We start from the raw sequence: 21056 nt of genomic DNA on the forward strand, positions 1-21056 counted from the left end.
TGAAAAGCTTAGTAATAACCAGTAAAGGTGAGACATTAGGTATACCATTAACTATAAATGGGAAAGATTCCATTTTATTTGCTTATTAGACATATATACATATTAATATATTAATATATATGTCAGTTTATTCTGGATATTACTGAATAAAAGTGATACAATATGGAGGTTTTTTTTTTTGTGATTAATCCAAGTTTGTGGGGTACTCTGGAAAGAAGTTCTAGTTTCTCATTTTGCAAACGTAGAAGTTTTTTTTGGTCCAGTCTCACTGTTGATATATCTGGTCATTAATAATTGGATAGGATGTCAGTGTTTGGCTCTATTTACCAGAGGCAGAATTGCTCACTATGGTTTCTGAAACTTTTTCCTGCTTTTAGTGTGAAAGCAGTCTGAATGTGTGTGTGTGCAGTTAAGCATTTGGTTTTTGAAAGCTACTGGCTGGGATTTGGCTTTTTTTTGGGGAAAAAAAAAAAAAACAGTGGGTTTTAGTGGGTTCATTCTCCCTGGAGCAGTGGCCTTGGGCACCATGGTGACGGCAGTCAAGTGGCAAAGAAGCTGTGGTCCTGTTATCAAGTTTTAATAAGACTTAAAAAATCCTGTTTTTCATGCTTCCCTCCATCAAATCCCCATGCTTCTTTTTTATGGCTCTTGGCATTAAATGAACTATATTAATGAACCTATATGAAAAATACTGGTCATTAGAAATAAACAATACAGTTTATTCTTAAATGTTCATTGTTAGCAGAACACATGTATTGCCTTGGAAATGTATTACTTAAAGTGGAATGAAATGCAGGACTAGATGTTAAGCGTCTTTAAAAATAAGTTTAATGAATTTTGACTTGGACAGCTGTATTCTTTTCTCATTTTTCTATGCCTTAATTAAAGTGTGAAATTAATAAAAGAGGATTTCTTAATTTTTAAGAAGCATGTTTTGAGAAAGAATGCCAAGTGTATTGTGATTAAAAATTATACACACACACACACAGATGCACAAAACTTCCAAAGAGTTGTGAGCATTCAGTTATACAACATGCTCACAGGAACTGTGTCATTTGCTCAAAAGGAAAAAAAACCCCATGTAGTACACTTGTATATGAAAATGTTGGAGTTGCCAGAGCCAGGTGAGCAGAGCAGTCTCTGGTGAGCTCTGCTGGGCAGCGCTGCCCACGCTTAAGGCTCCTGGGCTCCCACCCACCAGCAGCACGCAGCTTTTGCTCACTGGTCACAGCATGCAGGTAGAAAGTTCAAGGAAAGTTTAAGGAATCAACTGTTTTTATTCCCTCCCTCCTGGGGAACATTGTGTATGATTAACTATGAATTTACTAATCCTGTCTCTCTGCAGGATTCATCCCAGGAAGTGAGATTGAAGCTTATGGAAAGGAGTTTGAAACTTGCAAAGTAATAATTAAAAAAACCTCATGCCAAAAACACCTGTCTGCACCAATGGAAGTTGATCTGGAGCTTCATGCTTAGTGCTGATGATGAATTGCCTGCGGTTTTGGGGAGGCTAATTCTTGCTTTCGATTGCATTGGAAATCTGAAGTTGATGCTCATGAGAAGTAAAATCAGAGAACGTGGGTTACTCGGTGTGCCTGAAGATCACAGAGGCAGCAGCCAAACGACAAAACTTCTCTTTGAAGCAGTGGCTTCAGCTGTGTCATTGTGTGCTCTGGGAACTGAGAGAAATAGCAGCAGCCAGCCTGGGAGAAGATGCCAGCTAAAGGGAAATACTTCTTCAACGAGAGCGATGACGGCAGGATATCAGACCCGCTCTACGAGAAGTACCGCTACACCAGCCAGCAGCATCCCCTCCTGCTGCTGCTGCTCTTCATTGCCATCCTCTTCTGGACTACTCTTATTATAATCTTCTTTGTTACTGCTGTGAGTAAACTTCTTTTGTGTGTGTTCAGTGTTTGCAGAGAGGATAAGGAGTTGCTCTGACAGCGGACTAAAGGTTTTTGGCTATATAATGTTTTGAGCCACACAGCATCAAAGTTCCAGTGCTGAAAGATATCAAGTAACTGTGCATGTATTACTGTGTATGTTTTTGAAAGGATGGGAAGAGAGGAGAGCTTGTCAGGCACCTGCACAATTGCTATAAGGATTGTTTTTCCTTTCTATACATTAGCAACAAATCCTAATCTGTATTGAATGCTAGCTATGATGGCAAGTACTAAAGGGGCCAATGAAGGAACAAGAACAGAAGTTAAAATGTCATGCATTTCTCATATGACTTGTTGGTTTTTCATCAGGTTATTCCTGAAGTGTTTTTTTTCTTCAGCTATTTGTAGATGTTAATTTCCTTTTTTAAATTTTTTTTTTTTTTATAAAAACACAGCAGGAACCTCCCAGTACAATGGCTGATCAGTGGAATCAATATTTAGTTAGCAAAGGGCGATGGTCCTATAGGCATAGAAAAAGATGCAGCTTAAAGATTTTTTTATTATGTAGTGTAATTTGATTTTCTGTAAACAAATTTGGTGTTGTACAAGCCCAGCTGACAGCTGGAAAGAAGAGGAGTTAATTTAAAGATAATATAAAAAGGCAGTAAACTAGCTGTTATAATCCTTCATTGCCTTTTAACTCTATTTTCCAAACCCTGTGCTTCATGATAAAGGGTCTTCAAGTCTCCCTTTAGCAGCAAAGCAAATCTTACCAATTGCACTTGTATCCCTTTTACCTTTTATTTCTTAGGAAGGGAAAAAAAGGACCAACACTATTTTTAACTTCATCCTCTGTGAAACTTAGACCACTGTTATACTCCTCTTTAGCAAAGTTTAAACTCTAAATACGTTTCTTTGGGTACACCTGCATTATAGCTACATTGTAATTAGAACTTAGTGGTTTGGGGATTGCATTCTAAGCTAGTTTGGAAAATAATAGCAGTGAAACTGGGGAAGAATGAGTATCTATAATAGTATTTATTATATTAGCTCTGTATGTGTGACTATCAGAAAGTGTTCATGCTGCCACAGCTAGTCTACTTAAAAACCCAGGTTAACTTATTTTGAAGGTATCCAAGCTGTTTCCAGGGCAGTATAGATGCATTTTTCATTTTTCTGAAGGGGACATTTGGACCAGCTGTAAGTGTTTGTTGTGCTTTTGCAGGAAGCTCATTCCCACCTTGCCTTCATCATCGCCGTGTGCGCTGCCCTGGCCGTGTTTGCAGCCATGTACTTGCTGCTGTGCATGGAGTCCCTGTTCCGCAGGTGGCTGGCGCTGTTTGGGGTGATGGTTTGGGTCTGCTTCCTCACGGTGGGATATGTTTCCCTTTTTGAAAAAGGAAGTGATTATCAGCTGTGGGAACAGGTGTGTATGTTGTGTTCATTCAGGTACTTGCATAGGACTGGTGTTCACTTGTGGATGTGTTTGTGTGCTTCAGTCTTTCAGAATGTTATAACTGTGTAATAACTCTTCTGAGATTTAGGTTAACTTTTAAAAACTGGCTTTGCTGATTTGTTGCAGTAAAATTTAGTTGGTATTCTATATTATAGTAAAAATACGTTTCGGTGAAAAAATTGAATAATTGCATAAACTTATGTGGGAATTGCATCTTTAAGTTGTAATTGAATGGGATTTTTATTTAGGAATTTTACTAAATCTTATTTACTATGAATTAATATCTTTTTTTTTTGTTTGTTAATAATACTTTTTTTTAACAATTTTTTGTTAATAATACTTGCTTTGTTAGTTAATTTGGGTCAAAGAGGTGTTCAAAAAATGTACAAAGGACTCCAGAGCTGGGTGTGCCCTAGGGAGCAGGTTTTTAAGTCAGTGGGAGAGGTGAAGTGAACAATAAGGATTAATGACACATCCTGGCATTGCTGGGTGTGGCTAAACTTCATTGCTTGCTATCTCTGATCAGAAGATGGATGATTTCATGAAGCCAAAAATATCATAATTTGTAGGAAACTCCTCCTAAGAGCTCATAATGCAAGCAGAAGAGTTTTAATTAAATAAAAATGACTTTTTATCTTGTTTTATGAACTCTGCCCCTTCCCTTCTTTATTTGAATAAAAATAGAAATTACCAGTTAAACAACCAAAATCTGATTTGCATTATGGCCTTAATCCAGCACTGTACATTTGCAGTTGCTCTTCAGTATTTTTTAACTTAAGGAAATGCCTATTACCTTAGGAACACCCCCCACCCCCAAATGTATTGCTCTTAACTATAAATGTAAATATGTAACAAAGCAAGATTTGGTTTTGCTGCTTTCAGTGCTACAAGCCAATGTGGTGTCGTCATGTGGTAGTAATTCATTCATATTGATTTTAAGTCTAAAATATGAGGATGCCCTACTCTGAAAGTGGATAAATTTATTTCAGATTTTCACCTCAAGTTAAGAATTTATCACTAATTAAAGCTAGTGTTTATTTATTTCGTTTAAATGGAGGTATGGCCCTTGTTTTTCCATCCTTTGCTTGTGCTTATAAAACTATCACACAGCATTCAGAACATTGTGTGATGGGGGTTGCAAATATGGCAGAAAAAATGGTTTTACTGCAGCTAAAGTAGTAAGATACAGAAGGAAAAATATTTTTATTGAATGAAAATTTTATTTGCATGTTCATCTGATTATTGCTGTCCCAGTCAAACTAACTAGTCTGGAAAAATATTTAAGGGCAGACGGGACCTTGAGACTTCCTCAAAGGAAGCTCTTGTCTGGAATGGCACAATTTAGTTGCTGTGATGAGATGGAGCTGAGCCAGGAATGCTGCAATATATTCCTCTGATCAGGGTAGTTAGTTTCCATATTTATATTTATATATTTATAAGCTGACAGTTGTAACAAGTCTATAAATATGAATTTAAGTTTTACACACTGATCTGGACCAGTTCAGTTCTGCATTTTATAAAATGTGTGCAGCTAAATACGTGGTTAGTGGTAATAAAGGTTATTCTCTTGTGGGAGGACCAGGAAGTATTGGTTGGATTTTTGGTTTTTATCAAGCACAAAGCAAACATACACATGTGACTGGGTGATGTTAAAATTAGAAAAATATCTTCCAACAGGTGAGAAATCTGATTCTATTCAGTATTGCTACCCTTGCAACACACTGTTCCTGATGTGTGAGTACAAAGTGCATCCAAAGTGCATCTCCAGCTGTAAAGGATAAGTTCAGGATAAAGGGCAAGGACAAGTGAAAAAATTATAGGTGATATGTCATGTTAACCTATCTTGTCTATGAGCCTATAGCTGTTAATCCCTCAAAACTCTTAGAACTACCACTGTCCTTATGGTTTTAACTATGTTTTGAGACATCAATATTTAATTGTTCAGCCTGAAATTGAGCAAGAATCCTACTGCTTTGCTCCTGTTTCTGTAGTGGTTTTTGGGATTTACCTGATAAAAGGTATGTGTGATTATTTCTTTTTTTTTCTTTTTCTTTCCAAAGGTGCCATTCTTCCTGTTTATAATCTTCACAGTTTATACCATGTTACCCTTTGGGATGAGAGGTGCTGTCATAATTAGTGTTGTTTCTGCTCTCTCCCATATTGTTGTTTTAACTGTGGTAAGTGCGACATCTCAAGGAAATAAGGAACCCATTCCATTTCAGGTAAGGAAATAACTTGGTTGCATAATGAAATACTCTAGTCAAGGTACCCTTTGCTTTTGGCATAACTATTCTATTTAGAAAAGTTCCATTGATGTTCCAAGTTTGTGGATTTGGATCTTGGGCCCAAAAACCTTTGGGCTTTTTGTAAAATTGCAAATTTTTAAATCTACAGTGCAACTTTGTTTTTCTGACCTAAGTGGATAAAGCAAGGTTGTTATATTAATTTTTAAACTAAGTTGTTAAAAATATGCCTAGCTTAGTCACAGTCATTCTTCCCAACCTGTGCTCTTTCAGGTGGGTCTACCTGCCTTCATTAGGCACTGCCCACAGGGTGGATCAAAAGGGCCAGTGCTGCCCTGGGGTGTCAGAGGGCCTGGGAGTGCAGCCTGCTGCGTTCAGGGCTCCCAACACTCATTAACAGGGTGTGTTCACAGGAGCACCCCAGCTCATTCCGTGCAGGTGTGCCAGGTTCCACACAGCATGCTGAAGCAGGAGTTTGTGCACTGGTTTTCCACAAACCAAACACTGGTGCCTGCAAATAAATGTTAAATGATATCATAGCATTTTCTGTTTCATTATGTGACTGTGAAAGTTAAATTACATCTGCCAGGTCCATCCTGGGTAATAGCAACAGCGCTTTGTTATGGGATGGGGTAAGAGGAAATGAGTCTGGGATTGATTGTGTTTTATGGGACTAATATGTGTGTTAGTGAAGTATCAATGACTGCCCTGCAGTAGGTAAATATTTTTCTTCTTGTGCAGCTCCTTGCCAATGCTGTAATTTTCCTTTGTGGCAACTTCATGGGTGCATTTCACAAACGCCAAATGCAGGTTGCTTCATGGGATTTATACAGATACACCTTAAAGTGCATTCAGGTCCGAATGAAACTGAAGATTGAAAAGAGGCAACAAGTGAGTGAGCTAGTTCATGTTATGAATTGCTTGTTTTCACTTCCAAAGTCTTCATAACTTCATAAGGTTGGTGACTAATCCATGTTGAAAGGCTTGGTCCAATCTTTGAGATACCCACCTAGTGTCAAAAATAAAAGTTGTGGCATTTGTAACAAAAGAAGGAAGTTAAAGGGAGGAAGCTGTTTTCTGGGGCTTGTCTACATGAAAATCACAGTATTTGTAACAGGAATGTAATTGCCAGTCATTTTTAGTTCCTTTTTTCCTAGAATAAACTGTTCCTGGGACTGGCCTAAGATAACTTGAAGACATACCCTTAATGCTCTGAAATTACTTGTAAGGTAATTTTAGCAGTCAGTTTTATGGTTTGCTTGGTCACATTTTTTTGCATTGAATTCTAAAGTATTATTTGTTCTTATATTTTATTGTCTCACAAACTGTTTTTCCTTTGCTAGAAGGAGAATATTGGATGTGAAGGGAGAAAAGGAAATCATATAATAGATTAAAATATTTGCTTCCATACACTCCAGTGGTATTCAAAGAATAACAAGCATGAATTTCTTACTGAGGAAGGTTTATAGAGATACCAAAACTGAAACTGAGGCAACTTTCCTGGCTGAAATAGGGTTAAGAAGTGCTCTAAAAGGCTGATGTCTATCGTGTTCTCTGCCCACCAGTTATTAGATAAAAAAAGGGGGCTGAAAAGTGACTGACCTGATCACCCTGGGAAGAAGAAAATGCCACACTGCTAGTGCGATCTGTTCTCTGATGCTAATCTTGTGAGCTGAGATGACAAATCTGCATGAAAGCCCTGGCAGAATTTCCCCACGCAGCTGCCGGGGAAGCCTCTGATCACCTTAGGCAGGCAGTGTGCTCTCATTTCCTGGGCAATGTGCTCACTTCCATAGGTGTTCGGGATTTTGGGTTTGGGATTGTTTTTTGTAATGGTTGCTTGTTTGAAGTGTAAAAGTGCTTAAGTCTATGGAGAGCTTTCTTTTCATCCATGTTGCAATTTGTCAGGCAATTCTGAGTATCCTTTCTGCCACCCACTTGTCTGTGAAAAAGACGTGAGGACTGCAGTTCAGGGTTCCTCGCTGCTTCCTTGAAATCTGTGTGATGTGTCAGCCTCCCAGTGGCCCTGTTATATTCCCTGGGATTCGGCTGTCAGTTTAAGTTCTTTCCCAGGGCTGACTCTCCTAGTACCAAAACAGTAGGTGAGGGAAAGGAGGTGTCTCTAGTTCTGGGATCAGTCTCAAGCTAAACTGCTGCCTATACCTTGCATAGACGAGTACTTGATGCTCAAGGACTGTCACTGCCCACTGTGATCCCAGGGTATTTCTTCTCGGGGGCAGGTACTGTTTAAATAACCCTGGCAGCTCACTGCTCCCTGCACATGGCTGCATTGGGTAGTAAGGGAAAGGGGACAAGAACTTGGTCCCAGGGGACAGCCTTTAGCATTTTACTTGGCTGCACAATGTGTTAATCTTGCTGTTGATATTGTCTGAAAAAGTTCCTGCTTGTAGCTGCTCCACACAACATTTCCATCTCTGCGGTGGGAGAGCCCTTCCTCACTCAAAGTATTCTCTTTTTGTCATCCTCTTCTGCCTAGCAACTTACCAGGGTCTTCTTTGAAGAATGGGCTTTTGAGTGAGAGCCAGTGTAAAACGGTGCCCTGAATAGTCAAACAATGGAAGTGGGTTTGGAGGAGTCTGTTTCTCCTTCAGTTCAAAAGACTTCACTTCAGTGGCATTGCTTCAGTTTAGCTAGAGCAGCATGCAGCTGACACTTTTATATCTGTTGCTGCTTTTCCAGCATTTGAAAATTTACAAACGTTTTTAATACTGAATAGATTGTTAGGTACAAAACATAAGCTTTTACAGAACCTTTATCAGACAGTGCCAACATAACACTTACATCAGGGGACAAAATAAAATGTAATTTATCTAGAAAATGTAGTACTGAATATTGACATTTTTTTGTGTGTGTGTTTCATGGTTACAATGGAATGTCACACCTAGGCCACAAGAAACAAAAGAAAAAATATGAAACATAATTGTGAATTCAATAATTTGGAGAATAGCAATGTAAAAATATCTTCTGGAAAACCTGACATGCGTTACTCAAAAACTATTTGAATAAAGACATTTTTGTTTTGTTTTTTTTAATGCCTTCTTGCAGTCAGTAGAATTCTACAGTTTCAAATTTACTGTGTTAATAATTTTGCACAATTATTCCTCCCCCCCCCTTTTTTTTAGGAAAATTTGCTTTTATCCATCCTGCCTGCTCATATCTCTATGGAAATGAAGCTGGCAATCATTGAGCGACTGAAGGAAACTAATGATAACAGGCAGATGCATGACAACAACTTCCACAGCCTATATGTAAAAAGGCACCAAAATGTTAGGTAAGTGAAAGCCCTAGAAATAATTGTATTGATATAAACTTCTGATTCTTATCAGTGGTCTGGTCTGGTGAAATTAAAATTTGAAGGCAGACTGTGAGGCTGAAGTGAGCTTCTTTCCTGCTATGGGAAGATAATGCATGTTGAACTGGTGAGCTGTCTTTTGAATCAGGGGAGATACTTGAACCCTTTTTGCTGGAGTTGTTTCCCAAAGAGGAGCGAGGTGTTTTCTGTTAAGTGCATTTCAATAGTAATGCTGACTGTGGAATTGATGTATCTTTATATTTCACTTTCCCTGCTTTTTCCCTTTGCTCTTGTCTAGCATTCTTTATGCAGACATTGTAGGATTCACTCGCCTTGCCAGTGACTGCTCTCCTAAGGAACTTGTAGTGATGCTGAATGAACTCTTTGGAAAGTTTGATCAGATTGCAAAGGTACGTTTACAGTTTGTGCTGTAGGATAAAGGCCTTTGGAAAAAGGAGTCTTTTTGCACAATAGGAGGCAGCTGGGTGTTAGTCCTCAAGTCAGGAAGGCAAGACTGCTTTTGCTTTAAAGCCAACTGGCAAAATCACATTAAAACAAAATGTAAATAAAAAATGGGAAATGTAGCAAGTTGCTACTGTAATTCCAGTTCTTGGGTGTGGAGGTTTATCCGTATCATTTAGGAAATTGTCTGATGGTGGTAAGTGATTGCAGCAGGGCTGTAGGAGGTTCTGTGTATGAACTCCACTGAGGAGCTTTGCTGTGTGCAGCTGAAAGGTTTGTTTGACTCCATAAATGGAGAACTCAGACACACAATTAAGTTCATTAATTTAGAGGCTGAGTTCTTCAGCTCAGGAGTGAACTAAAGAAAGCTTCCTGTTACTAATGGATACTTATAAAAGAGTGCAAGACTGGGGAGTCGTTTAAAATAGTCCCTATTAAGACATGTCCTCAATACTGACCCTTCAGCCTGGCAGGAATTGTTACCACTTGCAGGTGCTGCTTCAGGTTAATTTTTTGCAGCAGTAATCACAAACTCAGGTTTTTATTGCTCACATTATAGGGACTGTAATCACATTATAGGGACACCTCCATGTTTGTGTGTTGTGTTTGTGAAATCTAAAAAAATTGTCAGAAAAAATTGAAAAACTCTAAAATTATTAATGTAGCAGAGGAGTGAAATTAAACCATTGTGGATATAATTGAATCAATTCTTAAATACACTACTGGTTAAAACCTGACTAAGGTGCTAGTAACACTTTTGACTAAATGACATGGCTAATTTTTGCATTCATCTGAATTCAATTGCTGTTAAGTGTTTAAGTATTGACAAATAAAAGTTATACTATATCTGTTGCAGTTGTATTGTTGTGAAGCAGCTATAAAAGAGTAAGTTATGTCATCTTAGTTGTCAAATGGCAAAATTTCTTTTACTGCTGAAGTAGAAGCTGAGGTTAAACACATTTGGTCAGGTTTTGTAACTGTTCTGCAGATACAAAAATAGAAAAAAATCTAGATTTTGAGTGATGTGTTTTAATTTCTCACTGCTATATGCAAATTGCACTGTAATGTCTGGATTTAGTGAGTCAAGGTCTTTTGCAACTTTGTGGTTGAGCTGTGAGAAGAGGTTCCTGCTTTTTGCACTATTTTTGTTCTGCCAGGGAGTATTCTGTCATCTTTTCCATAAAGTACAAATCCTGCAAGCTCCAATTTAGCTAATAAAATTGATGGACACTGAGCTGGATGCTGAAGTGCAGCAGCTCTAATCCAGGGCTGGTTTTCCCTGCTGATCCCTCTGAGCTTGTCACTTGTGGCACTGCTCAGAACCATGGGATGGATTAAGATTTGGAGACTGATGGATGTTCCCTAAAGGCTTTAACTGATCAGGGAGAACAGCTCAGTTTGGGAAATTGCCACATATTTGGGCTGATTTTGGAGTTGATTTAGGAGCCGTGTTCCCACGGCAGGTAGTGTTGAACAGCTGGAGCTATTGGCTGGTCCAAATTAAGCCATCTCTGCTTGTCAGTCAAACATTGCAGAGCCTTGCAGAATTAGCCCTGGCTTTCTTGCAACCTTTGTAGTTAAAATTCTTCAGTAAAGTGTTCACAAAAGACAGTATCAGAGACTTATCGCTCTCTCCTGCCAGTCATTGGCAGCAGTATCCTCTGTTGCACAGTTAGGAAAAATTGCTTTGCTACCATTTAGTATTGTGGGGTTTTTATTAGCAATAGCAAGCCTGTAGTGTGTCCCAGCTTTCTCTTCAGTCATGTTTGAAATAGCAAAAAAAAACCTGTTTTGCATCTGCACAACTACTAGGTTGGGCATCTGAATTTCTAAGTTTTCCCTCAGTGTTGGGAGGTTTTGTGACACCTCACGTTTTACTTATGAGGCTGCCATGTAAAAATAGAGGGAAAACTGCCCATAATTCAGATAAAGATTAAAAGATAGAGAAGTAGATTTCATCTTTTAGATGGTAAATCCTGCAACGATTTTATTTTATAGTTTTTTCAATTTCACACGGTTCAAGAAAAAGGTGAGAAACTAACAAGATGGTTTTATTTCAGAAATGCTTCAAGTGATCATTTTTGTCTTCTCCAGTGAGCAATGTCAAGGCATTCAGATGTGGGGAAAAAGAAGTAAGCTTTGTTTCAACAAGGATTGAACAAAGCCTGACTTTCTCAAACCAGAACCTTTGGAGCTGTTAGCCTACTTGCAGTTAATTTTTTCCTATTAAAAATGTTTGGTGTCATTTTGCAGGAGAATGAATGCATGAGAATAAAGATCCTGGGAGACTGTTACTACTGTGTCTCAGGCCTGCCCGTGTCTTTACCAGTTCATGCCAGGAACTGTGTTAAAATGGGGCTCGACATGTGTGAAGCAATAAAGTAAGTGTTACAGAGAAGGCTGTTTAAAATATAGATACTGTGCAGATATTGAATTAAGTTGAATTAATTGCTTAAACTAGTTGAATTAATTAGTTTTCTTGCCAACATTCCAAGTGTATTCATGAGCTGTAGTTGCATAGCTCTAATCATAAGTCTGTCTTGCCTTTGCACCAAGTATATGATGAGACTAACCCTTAGCAGGAGGAGGAGATAAAATGACAAGTCTGGTCTAACCCCCGATGCCTCCCCAGGCAGGTGAGAGAAGCCACGGGCGTGGACATCAACATGAGGGTTGGGATCCACTCCGGGAACGTGCTGTGCGGGGTGATCGGCCTGAGGAAGTGGCAGTACGACGTGTGGTCGCACGACGTGTCCCTGGCCAACCGCATGGAGTCCGCCGGCGTGCCGGGGTGAGCGGGGCCCATCCGTGCGGGGCCGGGCTGGCACGGCCCAGGGTCTGTCACTGTGCCGTGGCACACATCCTCACCGTGGGTGGTGGAAACAGGACAGATGTGTATGTAGTGGAGCTATAAAATGGTAGTATTTTCTGATTGCGTTAAATTCTATTCTTAGGCAAGAGACTGCTTCTTGACCTTCCCTTCGTGGGAGAAATGTGCGTTATGTTGACTTCGTTAATCCATGCTGTACACAGGGATAATTCTACGTTTGTGAATTCAGTTAAAGAACAGTTGTGCTCCTTAGGTCAACAAGGCCAAGCTGTCTTTACCCAGTGTTTCTGCTAATGCATTGATCAGTTCCACTTGATTTATATCAGCTCTGTGTTCACCACTCCCACCACCCAAACCCCACAAACAACTCAAATTCAAATGCATCCTGATGGGGAGTATCCCAGGAAGGAGAGTCTGGAGCTGTTTGTTGTGCATTTGCCATGGGCAGAAGGAAGGGAAGGGAGTGGTGCTGAATGGGAGGATTGAGGCTGAGCAGGAATATGACTTGCCATGTGCTGCTCAGTGATACAAGGATTGGGGCTACAAGAGACCTTAAAGGTCTTTTCAAGGAGTGTCTTTAAAAGGCTACAAGAGACCTTAAAGGTCTCTTATAGCCTTTTAAAGACACTCCTTGAAAAGAACAGATATAAATGTTTTTCAAAACCACCAACATTTGCATTTTCTTTGTTTAGGAAAGTATACTTTTTTCCTGTTTTCTAAATTAAATTTAAGGATTAGAATTAATCTAAGAAAACCTCTATTTTTTCTTTCTTATTTTGGTAGTTTGCACTAAAAAAGGCCATTATGGGTCTGTTCCTTTTTTCATTCCCAAATCAGACCATGATTTTTTTTTTTTTTTGCGTTGTGGTAGTCTATGCAAATTGGTTTCTTTTACTAAGTGTTTCTAACCAGTTCTAACCAGCTTTTCTAACCAGCTTTTCTTATTATTTCTGTACCTCAGACAGCTTTTAGGTCTGTATGCTTGTAATTTAAAAATTAAAGTGGTTTATTAAGTGATAATAGGTTATGAATATCAAAATACTTTATTGCATTGGTGACTGAAACAGAAAGAAAACTACTTGGAGCTTGGTTAACAGTTACACCAGCAGCCAGGCTGAAGGGTTTAGTGTGTTGATTCAGCGTGATTAAACAAGAATATAGAGTTGTAAATTTTCTTTTGTTGGTAAAACAAACAGCATTACTCTGAATATGACACAAAACCACACTTTGTTAGTCACGTTTAGGACCTTTGCCTAATCTTGAAAACTCTAATTATTCTTGTATGGTTGTCAGGTTTATAGTTGATAAGCTGGTAAAGCATTAAGCTGGTTTAGATTGTCATGCTGATCCGGAAACATTTTTCTTATTACTTCCTCTACGTATAGCTGTGTAGTATCACTCAACTTGTGTTTCAAGACTGGCCAGAGGAAACACCTTCCACTTGTGGAAGACTGAGCCTGACAGAGTGGAAGGGGTATTATTCACTATGCAAGTGTTATTTTTTTCCTGCCCTGCAAGGAGTTATTTTTTGGGGATTCCTCATCCCAATGTTAGCTAGTCCTGCTCCTTTGGAAGCAGTTTTGTCATTAGGAGCCAGCCAGAGGTTTTGTTTAAAATAGGAATCATATCTATTTTGAGTTTCTCTAAATGAAGGAATTCTAAAGACTTTTGAAGGGATGCAGGAAAACTTCTAGCTTTCAAAGTATTTTCTGTCCAGTGTCAGAGTAACCTTGTTCATATTCCTTGTGATTTTAAAAATTACTTTCATTCGTAACAGTGTAATACACTACTAAAGCAGAAAGGAGTAGCATAAAACCAAAACTAAAAATGCATTTATGCCCAATTCTCTCTAATGTGTAAATGCCTGAAAGCTCAGCACGTGTTATTCTGCTGTCAGCACAGGAAACTGGGCACAGTGTGCTGGGTGTTCTGTCCTGCCATGGCAAGGGCAGCAGTGCGTGCTCCAGCTTGCCTGGGAGAGCAGCTCTTGGTTATGTGCTTATCCTGGAATCCAGTGAGCAATTAGTAACTTCTGGGAGATCACTGGCATCTAACTGGAAGAGAAGTTTGCAGTAAGATCGGAAATGTCCTCAGGCAGTGTGTGATTTGAGGGAGAGGGGACAGGAAGCCCGGTAAAATGCAAATCGGTGGGTAGTGAACAAATGTTCTGCTTTTTGGAGTAAAGGGAAAAGCACAGGAAACTTGCTGCAGCACATGGCTGTGTTTTAAGGCTCAGGGCACAGACATCACCCAGAATACCCCAGTATCTGTGTAAGAAAATTATGCTTTAGAGCAAAGTTAAAAATTTCAGATTTGAAGGTTCACCTTAATTGCAAAAGTGTGTAGTCAAAGTAACAATTTTTTTTTTTTTTTTTTTTTTTTTTTAGAAAACTGCCAGTAAACAAATGAAAGCACCTTCTGCAATTCAGCTCTTACTGTTGGCTTGAAAAGTACTGAGAAAGTTTTTATTCTTCCTTCTTAGAAGCTACAGCCAGTAGTTTTCAGGTCTTAGACACATTATGTTCATGCAAACCTATGTCCAGCTTTAGGAAGGAGAGGTGGATGGAACAGTGAGTCCCTTGCTCTCTGTAGTTAGGCAGCAGTGCTGCACACTGCCAGTTTCCATTCTGGAATTTTGCTTTTCCCCGTCCTGAGCTAATGGATTGTAGGACAGTGTCTAACCCCTCTGTGCCAAAGAAAAGTGAGAAAAGCATGGGAAGATGAGCAGTGAGAAAGTAGAACTTAAGCAATGCTAGTTTACAAACTCTCTCCAGTCTCATGTTGAGAAATTATATGGAAAGATATTGCTCTTAACTTATGTGGAAATACATTATTTGGGATACTGAGTGAAATAACATTTAAGTGGAAGTGTGAATAGGTACAGAAAAATACTGGCTGCTCTTCTCAGAAGTGCGTTGTTGTTATTGCTGTGTTGCCTTTTCCTCAGATTTTTTCAGTCAGAAAAAGCAGACTTTCAGACTTCTCCTCAGAGTTAACAAAAAATCTTCCCCAGCTTTCTTTTCCCAGACTTTGTGTCTCCCCCACCCTAGCACAAAGCAGTCCTTGCTTGTGTTTTGTTCATGGGTTTTCCCTGCAGCTCTCACAACCTGCCTGTGAGCCTGCCTGTCTTGTGAGTCATCAGATCTCCTTTGATCACATTTCTTCTTGTTTCATTTACTTTCCTGCTTATTTCAATTTAATTTTATACCAATACTATCTCATTATGGGAAGTGTTTTTTAGCACGCTTGCTATGAATGATGTACTATAGTAAAAGATTGCAAATATAATTTTAAGTACTGGCAGGATTTTTCAGTTGGTTGCCAAAGCAGGGGATGTCTGAAAAGCAGAAATGTCAGCAGGGGCCATTGAAATGTAAATGAAATGCTTAATGTGACCTTTCTGTGAGTGTTTGGATCTCTTGTTCTTTCTCCCCTTCTCAGCCGTGTGCACATCACTGAAGCAACATTAAATCACCTAGGCAAAGCTTATGAAGTAGAAGAAGGGAATGGACACCTGAGGGATCCTTACCTTGAATCCATGAATATCAAAACCTACTTAGTGGTCGATCCAAGGGTATGTATTTGTTTTTAATATATACTTATTCAATTATATACACACATAAATACATAGGTTTCTGTGGTGCATACAGATTTTTCATTCGGGAACAGAATTAAAGATTGGTGTGAATCACCTGAGTAGCCTGGATTTGGGAGTTCAGATCTGAAAGCACATCCTGCTTTTTTATGACATGCCTATTGCATTGGAGGTAGTAAGTGTTATGCTGAAACCTCTTATGTGACCCACTTAGAGTAAAAACACATATTTGACTATGTATTTGTGTGAAGTGTCTCAAAAGATGAAGATGAAGGAATGAAAGAGTACCTGTACTATGTGGCCACTTCCAGCTAAAATATTCCTTGTAAAATAGTATCAGATGTCTTCCTCTCTATTTAAAAATTAAGATTCACCTTCTATTCAGAGTGTGAAGTTAGCAGCTGTGAGTTGCTCCTTTAGAGCTTGTTAACTACAAACATTGGAATATTGCTATTTTGAATTGGCTTGTGGTTGATGAGTAAAATGTTTCAAATGAAAAAAGAATGCAGATGAGAAACTTCTTTCCTTCCTGATCTCTACAGGAAGGAACAGCATAGAGCCACTTCTAATTAGCAAGAATTTCCCCCCCCCTACAGTTGCACACAGCACATATTCTCAGAATGAGGACCTATGTCTATTAGAATGGTCTCTGCTCCCTTGAAGATACCTGTGAAATGTTAGAGAATTGTCAGTCATTGATGTCTTGGTTTATTCTGTAGTTTTAGCTTCCCTGTAGTTCTGCAAGGGTATTGCTGTACACCCTGTCTGTACTGCCTGACTCAGCACCTGAGACACAGAGATATAATCTCCTGTGGAGTCTGTAATTTGTGGGATCTTCTAACCACTGTTTTGATACACCCCAGCTCAGGAGTTTGGCACCTTTTTCCCTGCTGTAGTGCTGACTGCAAGGGAACTGTACCTGTTTGTGAGATCCTGTGAGCCCTTGCGTCACTGTACGTAAACCTGGAAGTTTGACTGTTGCAGTGTTGCAAGCCGAGTCTGGTAACGGCAGCTGAAGCAATTAATTGTGTGTGCTGTGATTTGCTTTGCTCACCTTAATTAAACGCGATAAAGGAATTGAGGTTGGCCGACATGTTGCTGATGTGTTCAGAGCCCTACAAAACAGTGAGATTTTTCTAGTCTTAAACTACTCTACAAAATACTGAAGCTCTGTGTGTTATTTGTCTGAATTTCTCTTTTGTCCATGAGCGTGTTTTCTTTCTGCCAGTCCAAGCAATGCCTATCAAGCAATCACCTGCCCAAAACCCGAGTGAACGACGGGCTGAAGATGCGCGCGTCCGTGCGGATGACGCGCTACCTGGAGTCCTGGGGAGCGGCGCGGCCCTTCGCCCACCTGAGCCACCGCGAGAGCGTCAGCAGCGACTCCTCCGGCTCGCAGGGCCGGCGGAGGAAGGTCAGCTCCAGTGGTGATCGGCAGCCTGCAGCTGCAAACTGCTCTGTGCCTGCGCTGTGAAACTCTGCCCCTCACTTGAGTGGCTGCATGTCTGCTCTTAGCCTTGGTGTTCAGTGTGCGCACAACTCAACTGAGGGGGTGCCTGTGCAACATCTTCTGTCAGAACGTCACCATTCTCACACTGCCAAGCTCTCTAGCATACCATAACCATGCCTTATCTTCAAAGTAAAACTATCTATTTTCCCTATTATTTTTCCATCTTGAGATCCTGCCTGGTGCATGTGGTTTTGTAAAAACAAACAAACAAACAAACAAACAAAAACGGATAGATGCACTCAATATTTAATTGAAATGTATAGAAAGTAAGTAGTCCCTCCATGCTCTCCTGGCAACTGGATTTTATCAGTAAAGAAATTTTAAGTTCAAGAATTCTTAAGGTTTTTAAGATTTTAAAATATAAGAAAATTAAATTTTCCTTCCATCACCCCTTCCTGAAAGCTGGAAGTAGATGTGCATGCTTTCAGGTGTGGTCCTGGAGTCACAGCTGTAGCAACTTTTAATTTAAGCATCCATCCATCCATTCAGATGCGTGGAAGTAATTTCCAGTCTGCTTGCCTCTGCTGGTGCATGCTTAATTATTTTGTTGTGTATAGAAAAACGAGAGGGAAGATCTAACTATCTTTTTTTGTCAGAAAACACTCACTTCTCACTTGTTAAAGCAGAAAACATTGCTGGAAATGATTGATTTTTAGCAACATTTCTGTTTGAGAATGGTTCTTGATTTCTTTTATTTCTGAATAAAAATTATATTGGAAGTTTCTTGATGTTTGTTTCCCATAGTTGTTTGCTATTCAAAGAGTGTGTAACTTATTCTTAATTCCTATTTTATTTAGGAAATACCCTTGTGTTCTACTGGGCGCCAGAGAACTTCTGATAGGTTTGTCAAGTTTTGTTTGTTTCTTTTTTTGTTTTGTTTTTGGTTTTTTTTTTTTTTTTTTTGTTTTTTTTTTTTTTTTTTTGCTCCTGTGCTCCTCTTGCAGTTCAGTGTGCTGTAAGGATGTGATTATTTGGTTGATTTATCACTGTGTGTATGGTAGTCCTGCCTTAGAAAGGTTAAGCTAAATCTTTGGCCTTTAGAAGATTTCTCAGCTGATGTTTGTTATTGTTAGCAGTCTCTAAAAGGAGCCTCTTGTCTTACTGTCCCTCCAGTCATTCAGATTCCATTTTGCTTGCTGGGCTGCAGCACGGTGAGAGGGAATTGGGAAGAGAGAGCCCTAAAGAGCAGTGGAAAGATTTGGGTTTGGTTGGTGTTGTTAATATTTGCCATTACAATGTGATAAGAATTGTCAAACCTGTAGCACTGAGTTAAATGTGGAGCTGATTTGCACTTGTGGAACGTTTCCTCAGTTTGTCAAAACGCTGTCTTGAAAAATGTATGATTTTGGTTACTAGAGAAATAAAGTACTCATGGGTGTATTTTTTAAGTAGTTTGGAGCATTCTGGTTTAACTTTTTGCTGGAGGCTTGACCCACTGTGTGCTGAGAAAGTGTGCTCTGTACCCATTACTTGTTTCTGAGCAGCGTTTGTCACACAGACTTCATTTCATCCCCAGAAATTCATCTCAGAAGGGAAGGATAGAGGAAGATATTTATGATGAAATGATGTCAACCATTGAAGGCCTCAGTTCAACTACGTATGCAGTACTTTAATTTATTCTTCATCTTTTCTTTGAGATTAGCCTGCATTCTCAATTTAAGCCTAGATATAAAATATTAGTATAAAGCTATCAGGATTTTTGTCTTGCCCTTTTTTTGGTCTTTGTTTTTATTTAGTTTCTATTTTATTATTTAATTTGAATATGAGAGTGTTACTGCATTATTTAGCAAGAAGCCAGTGATCAGTCTTGCTGTTCAATGTTTTCTTAATTAAAGCAAGAAGTGTTATGAGATGGGGTGCTCTCCTGAACAAAAAACTACATATAAAGTCAAAACAGTTTTGTGGGTAATAAAGTTGCTTTAGTGTCTGGTCCACTGAAGGCAAATGGTCTGTCAGGGGCAGGTAATTCCTTTGGCAGTACATTTGCATTTAAAAGAAGTGGTGGTGGTTTGGGTTTTCTTTTTTTTTGTTGTTGTTGTTTTGTTTTAATTTAAAATACAATATTTAAATTCCTAACAAATTCTTAAAACACTGAATTGAAGAAGAAAAACTCTTTCTTCCATCTAAATTCTAGGAAGGCTGTACCTCAGGTATTCCTGATAGGAGTCTGATATTATTTAGGGGAAGCTTTTGGGGGTCATGAGCCCTCTCTAAAATCTGCTGTTACGCTTTCCTATTTGTCAGCCTTCAGGAAGGTTTGGAGCTACATTTTTCGTGTAGCTGGCAGATGCTGCTGTCTGTGAGTGTTGTGGATCTGCCTGCCAGATGAGTAAAAACATTGTATTTTTACTGCTTTGTTCTGCTCTGAAACATAAAGCCCTTGCAGAAGCATCAGACGTGTGTTGAGAGTGGCTGTGGGGTCTCAGGTGCAGCGATGATTTTATGTCCTGTCCTTGGCCCCTGTGTGCTCCTGCTAACCCCTGTCTCTCTCTGGCTGCAGTCCATGGTGTGGCAGGTCAGATGACTTCTGTGGATTCTCACTGATCTTTGCAGAACCTGGTCTTGAAAAAGAGGTTGGTAAGAACAAAATAATCCTTCCTGGTCTTTGATTTACCCTTCAGAGCAGCATAAGAATACGTTTGAAACTTTTCATTCTGAAACTGGATTCAAGAGGTGACTGCACATCCTAAGAGGTTTCTGGTAACTAATGGAAAGCAGATTTCAGGAGTCGTTTGAACTGGTCATTCTTCCTTGAGAATGCAAATTCTGAGCTTAAACAAGATTGTCTCTAATCTGTGGTCAAATTCTTGCCATAAGGGAGTTAGTGGGAGTTTGATTTTTTTTATATAAACTACTTCTCTCAAAAGTAATGAGATTTAAAGAAGGAAAGAAAAAAACCATATTTCTGCATCCATAATGAAAACACTTTGTTTTCTGTGGCTGTTTCATTGTAGATATAATGCTGGTATTTATTAGGTGCAGTGTAGCTTTTCTGTTTGAATAACTGCTGTTAAATGTTCTCTGCTGTGGATGTAGTTACTGGTGTAGATTTGTATGTACACTTTAGTTTACTTCTGTGTATGTCCTTTCTTGATAAGGATTTTGACCACGGGCATCTATGGAGAGCTGTTTTACATACTGCCTGGATTTCCCTCTAGGTTGGAAATTTGGAAATTATCCTTTGGCCTAGGCTGTTTTTCTTGAATGATGCTCAAGTGATTATGTTTTTTTGGTGGTCTTTTGTTCTGTTTTAGTGTATTTTTAATAATACAGTAAAAATTGTATAAATGTGTCATCAAAAGAATGTAATAAAATTAAGAAAAAACACCCCTGAAATGACCCTGATGCTTTGTTCTCTGTGTTTCAGTATCGCACCATTCCTATTCTAAAACTCAAGAGTTACTTCGTGTGTGCCAGCTTTGTGTTCCTCTGTATATTTGTGATCCAGATGCTTATCATGCCAAAGTAAGTGCTGGTATTTTAATAATTGATAATTCAAATTAACCAACAGCTAAAGTGAACCTCATGTGCTTGGAACTTTTTGGAGTTCCTGAGGGGTTAAATTTAAGAAACATACATTAATTTACCCCATGATAAAGGATTGCATTCATGTTGTTGGCATAAGAGCCAAGATATTAGTATGAAAATAAAATAGAAATACTTCTTTAATATTTTGATTGCTTATACACACAGGGAGGAGGTCAGTTAAGTAAGAAATACTATTTTGTAAGAACAGTTGATTGTAAAGACATTGAGCAGTA

At 39.0% G+C, this 21056-nt stretch overlaps 1 protein-coding gene across 1 annotated transcript in view; it reads left to right on the forward strand.

Annotated features, from left to right (window-relative positions):
- The first annotated feature begins 1484 nt into the window (after positions 1-1484).
- Positions 1485-21056, forward strand: part of ADCY7 (adenylate cyclase 7) — a 32908-nt gene continuing 13336 nt past the window's right edge. The window contains exons 1-14 of the mRNA XM_053952883.1: positions 1485-1884; positions 3112-3312; positions 5403-5564; positions 6327-6476; positions 8729-8877; positions 9197-9308; positions 11614-11741; positions 11993-12151; positions 15632-15764; positions 17014-17199; positions 18093-18136; positions 18812-18892; positions 19796-19868; positions 20663-20760. Of these exons, the coding sequence (XP_053808858.1) occupies positions 1714-1884; positions 3112-3312; positions 5403-5564; positions 6327-6476; positions 8729-8877; positions 9197-9308; positions 11614-11741; positions 11993-12151; positions 15632-15764; positions 17014-17199; positions 18093-18136; positions 18812-18892; positions 19796-19868; positions 20663-20760 (1847 nt within the window). The 5' untranslated portion in view covers positions 1485-1713. The remainder of the gene's footprint in view (positions 1885-3111; positions 3313-5402; positions 5565-6326; positions 6477-8728; positions 8878-9196; positions 9309-11613; positions 11742-11992; positions 12152-15631; positions 15765-17013; positions 17200-18092; positions 18137-18811; positions 18893-19795; positions 19869-20662; positions 20761-21056) is intronic.

The sequence above is a fragment of the Vidua chalybeata genome, chromosome 11, assembly GCF_026979565.1.
Source record: "Vidua chalybeata isolate OUT-0048 chromosome 11, bVidCha1 merged haplotype, whole genome shotgun sequence".
Lineage (NCBI taxonomy): Eukaryota > Metazoa > Chordata > Aves > Passeriformes > Viduidae > Vidua > Vidua chalybeata.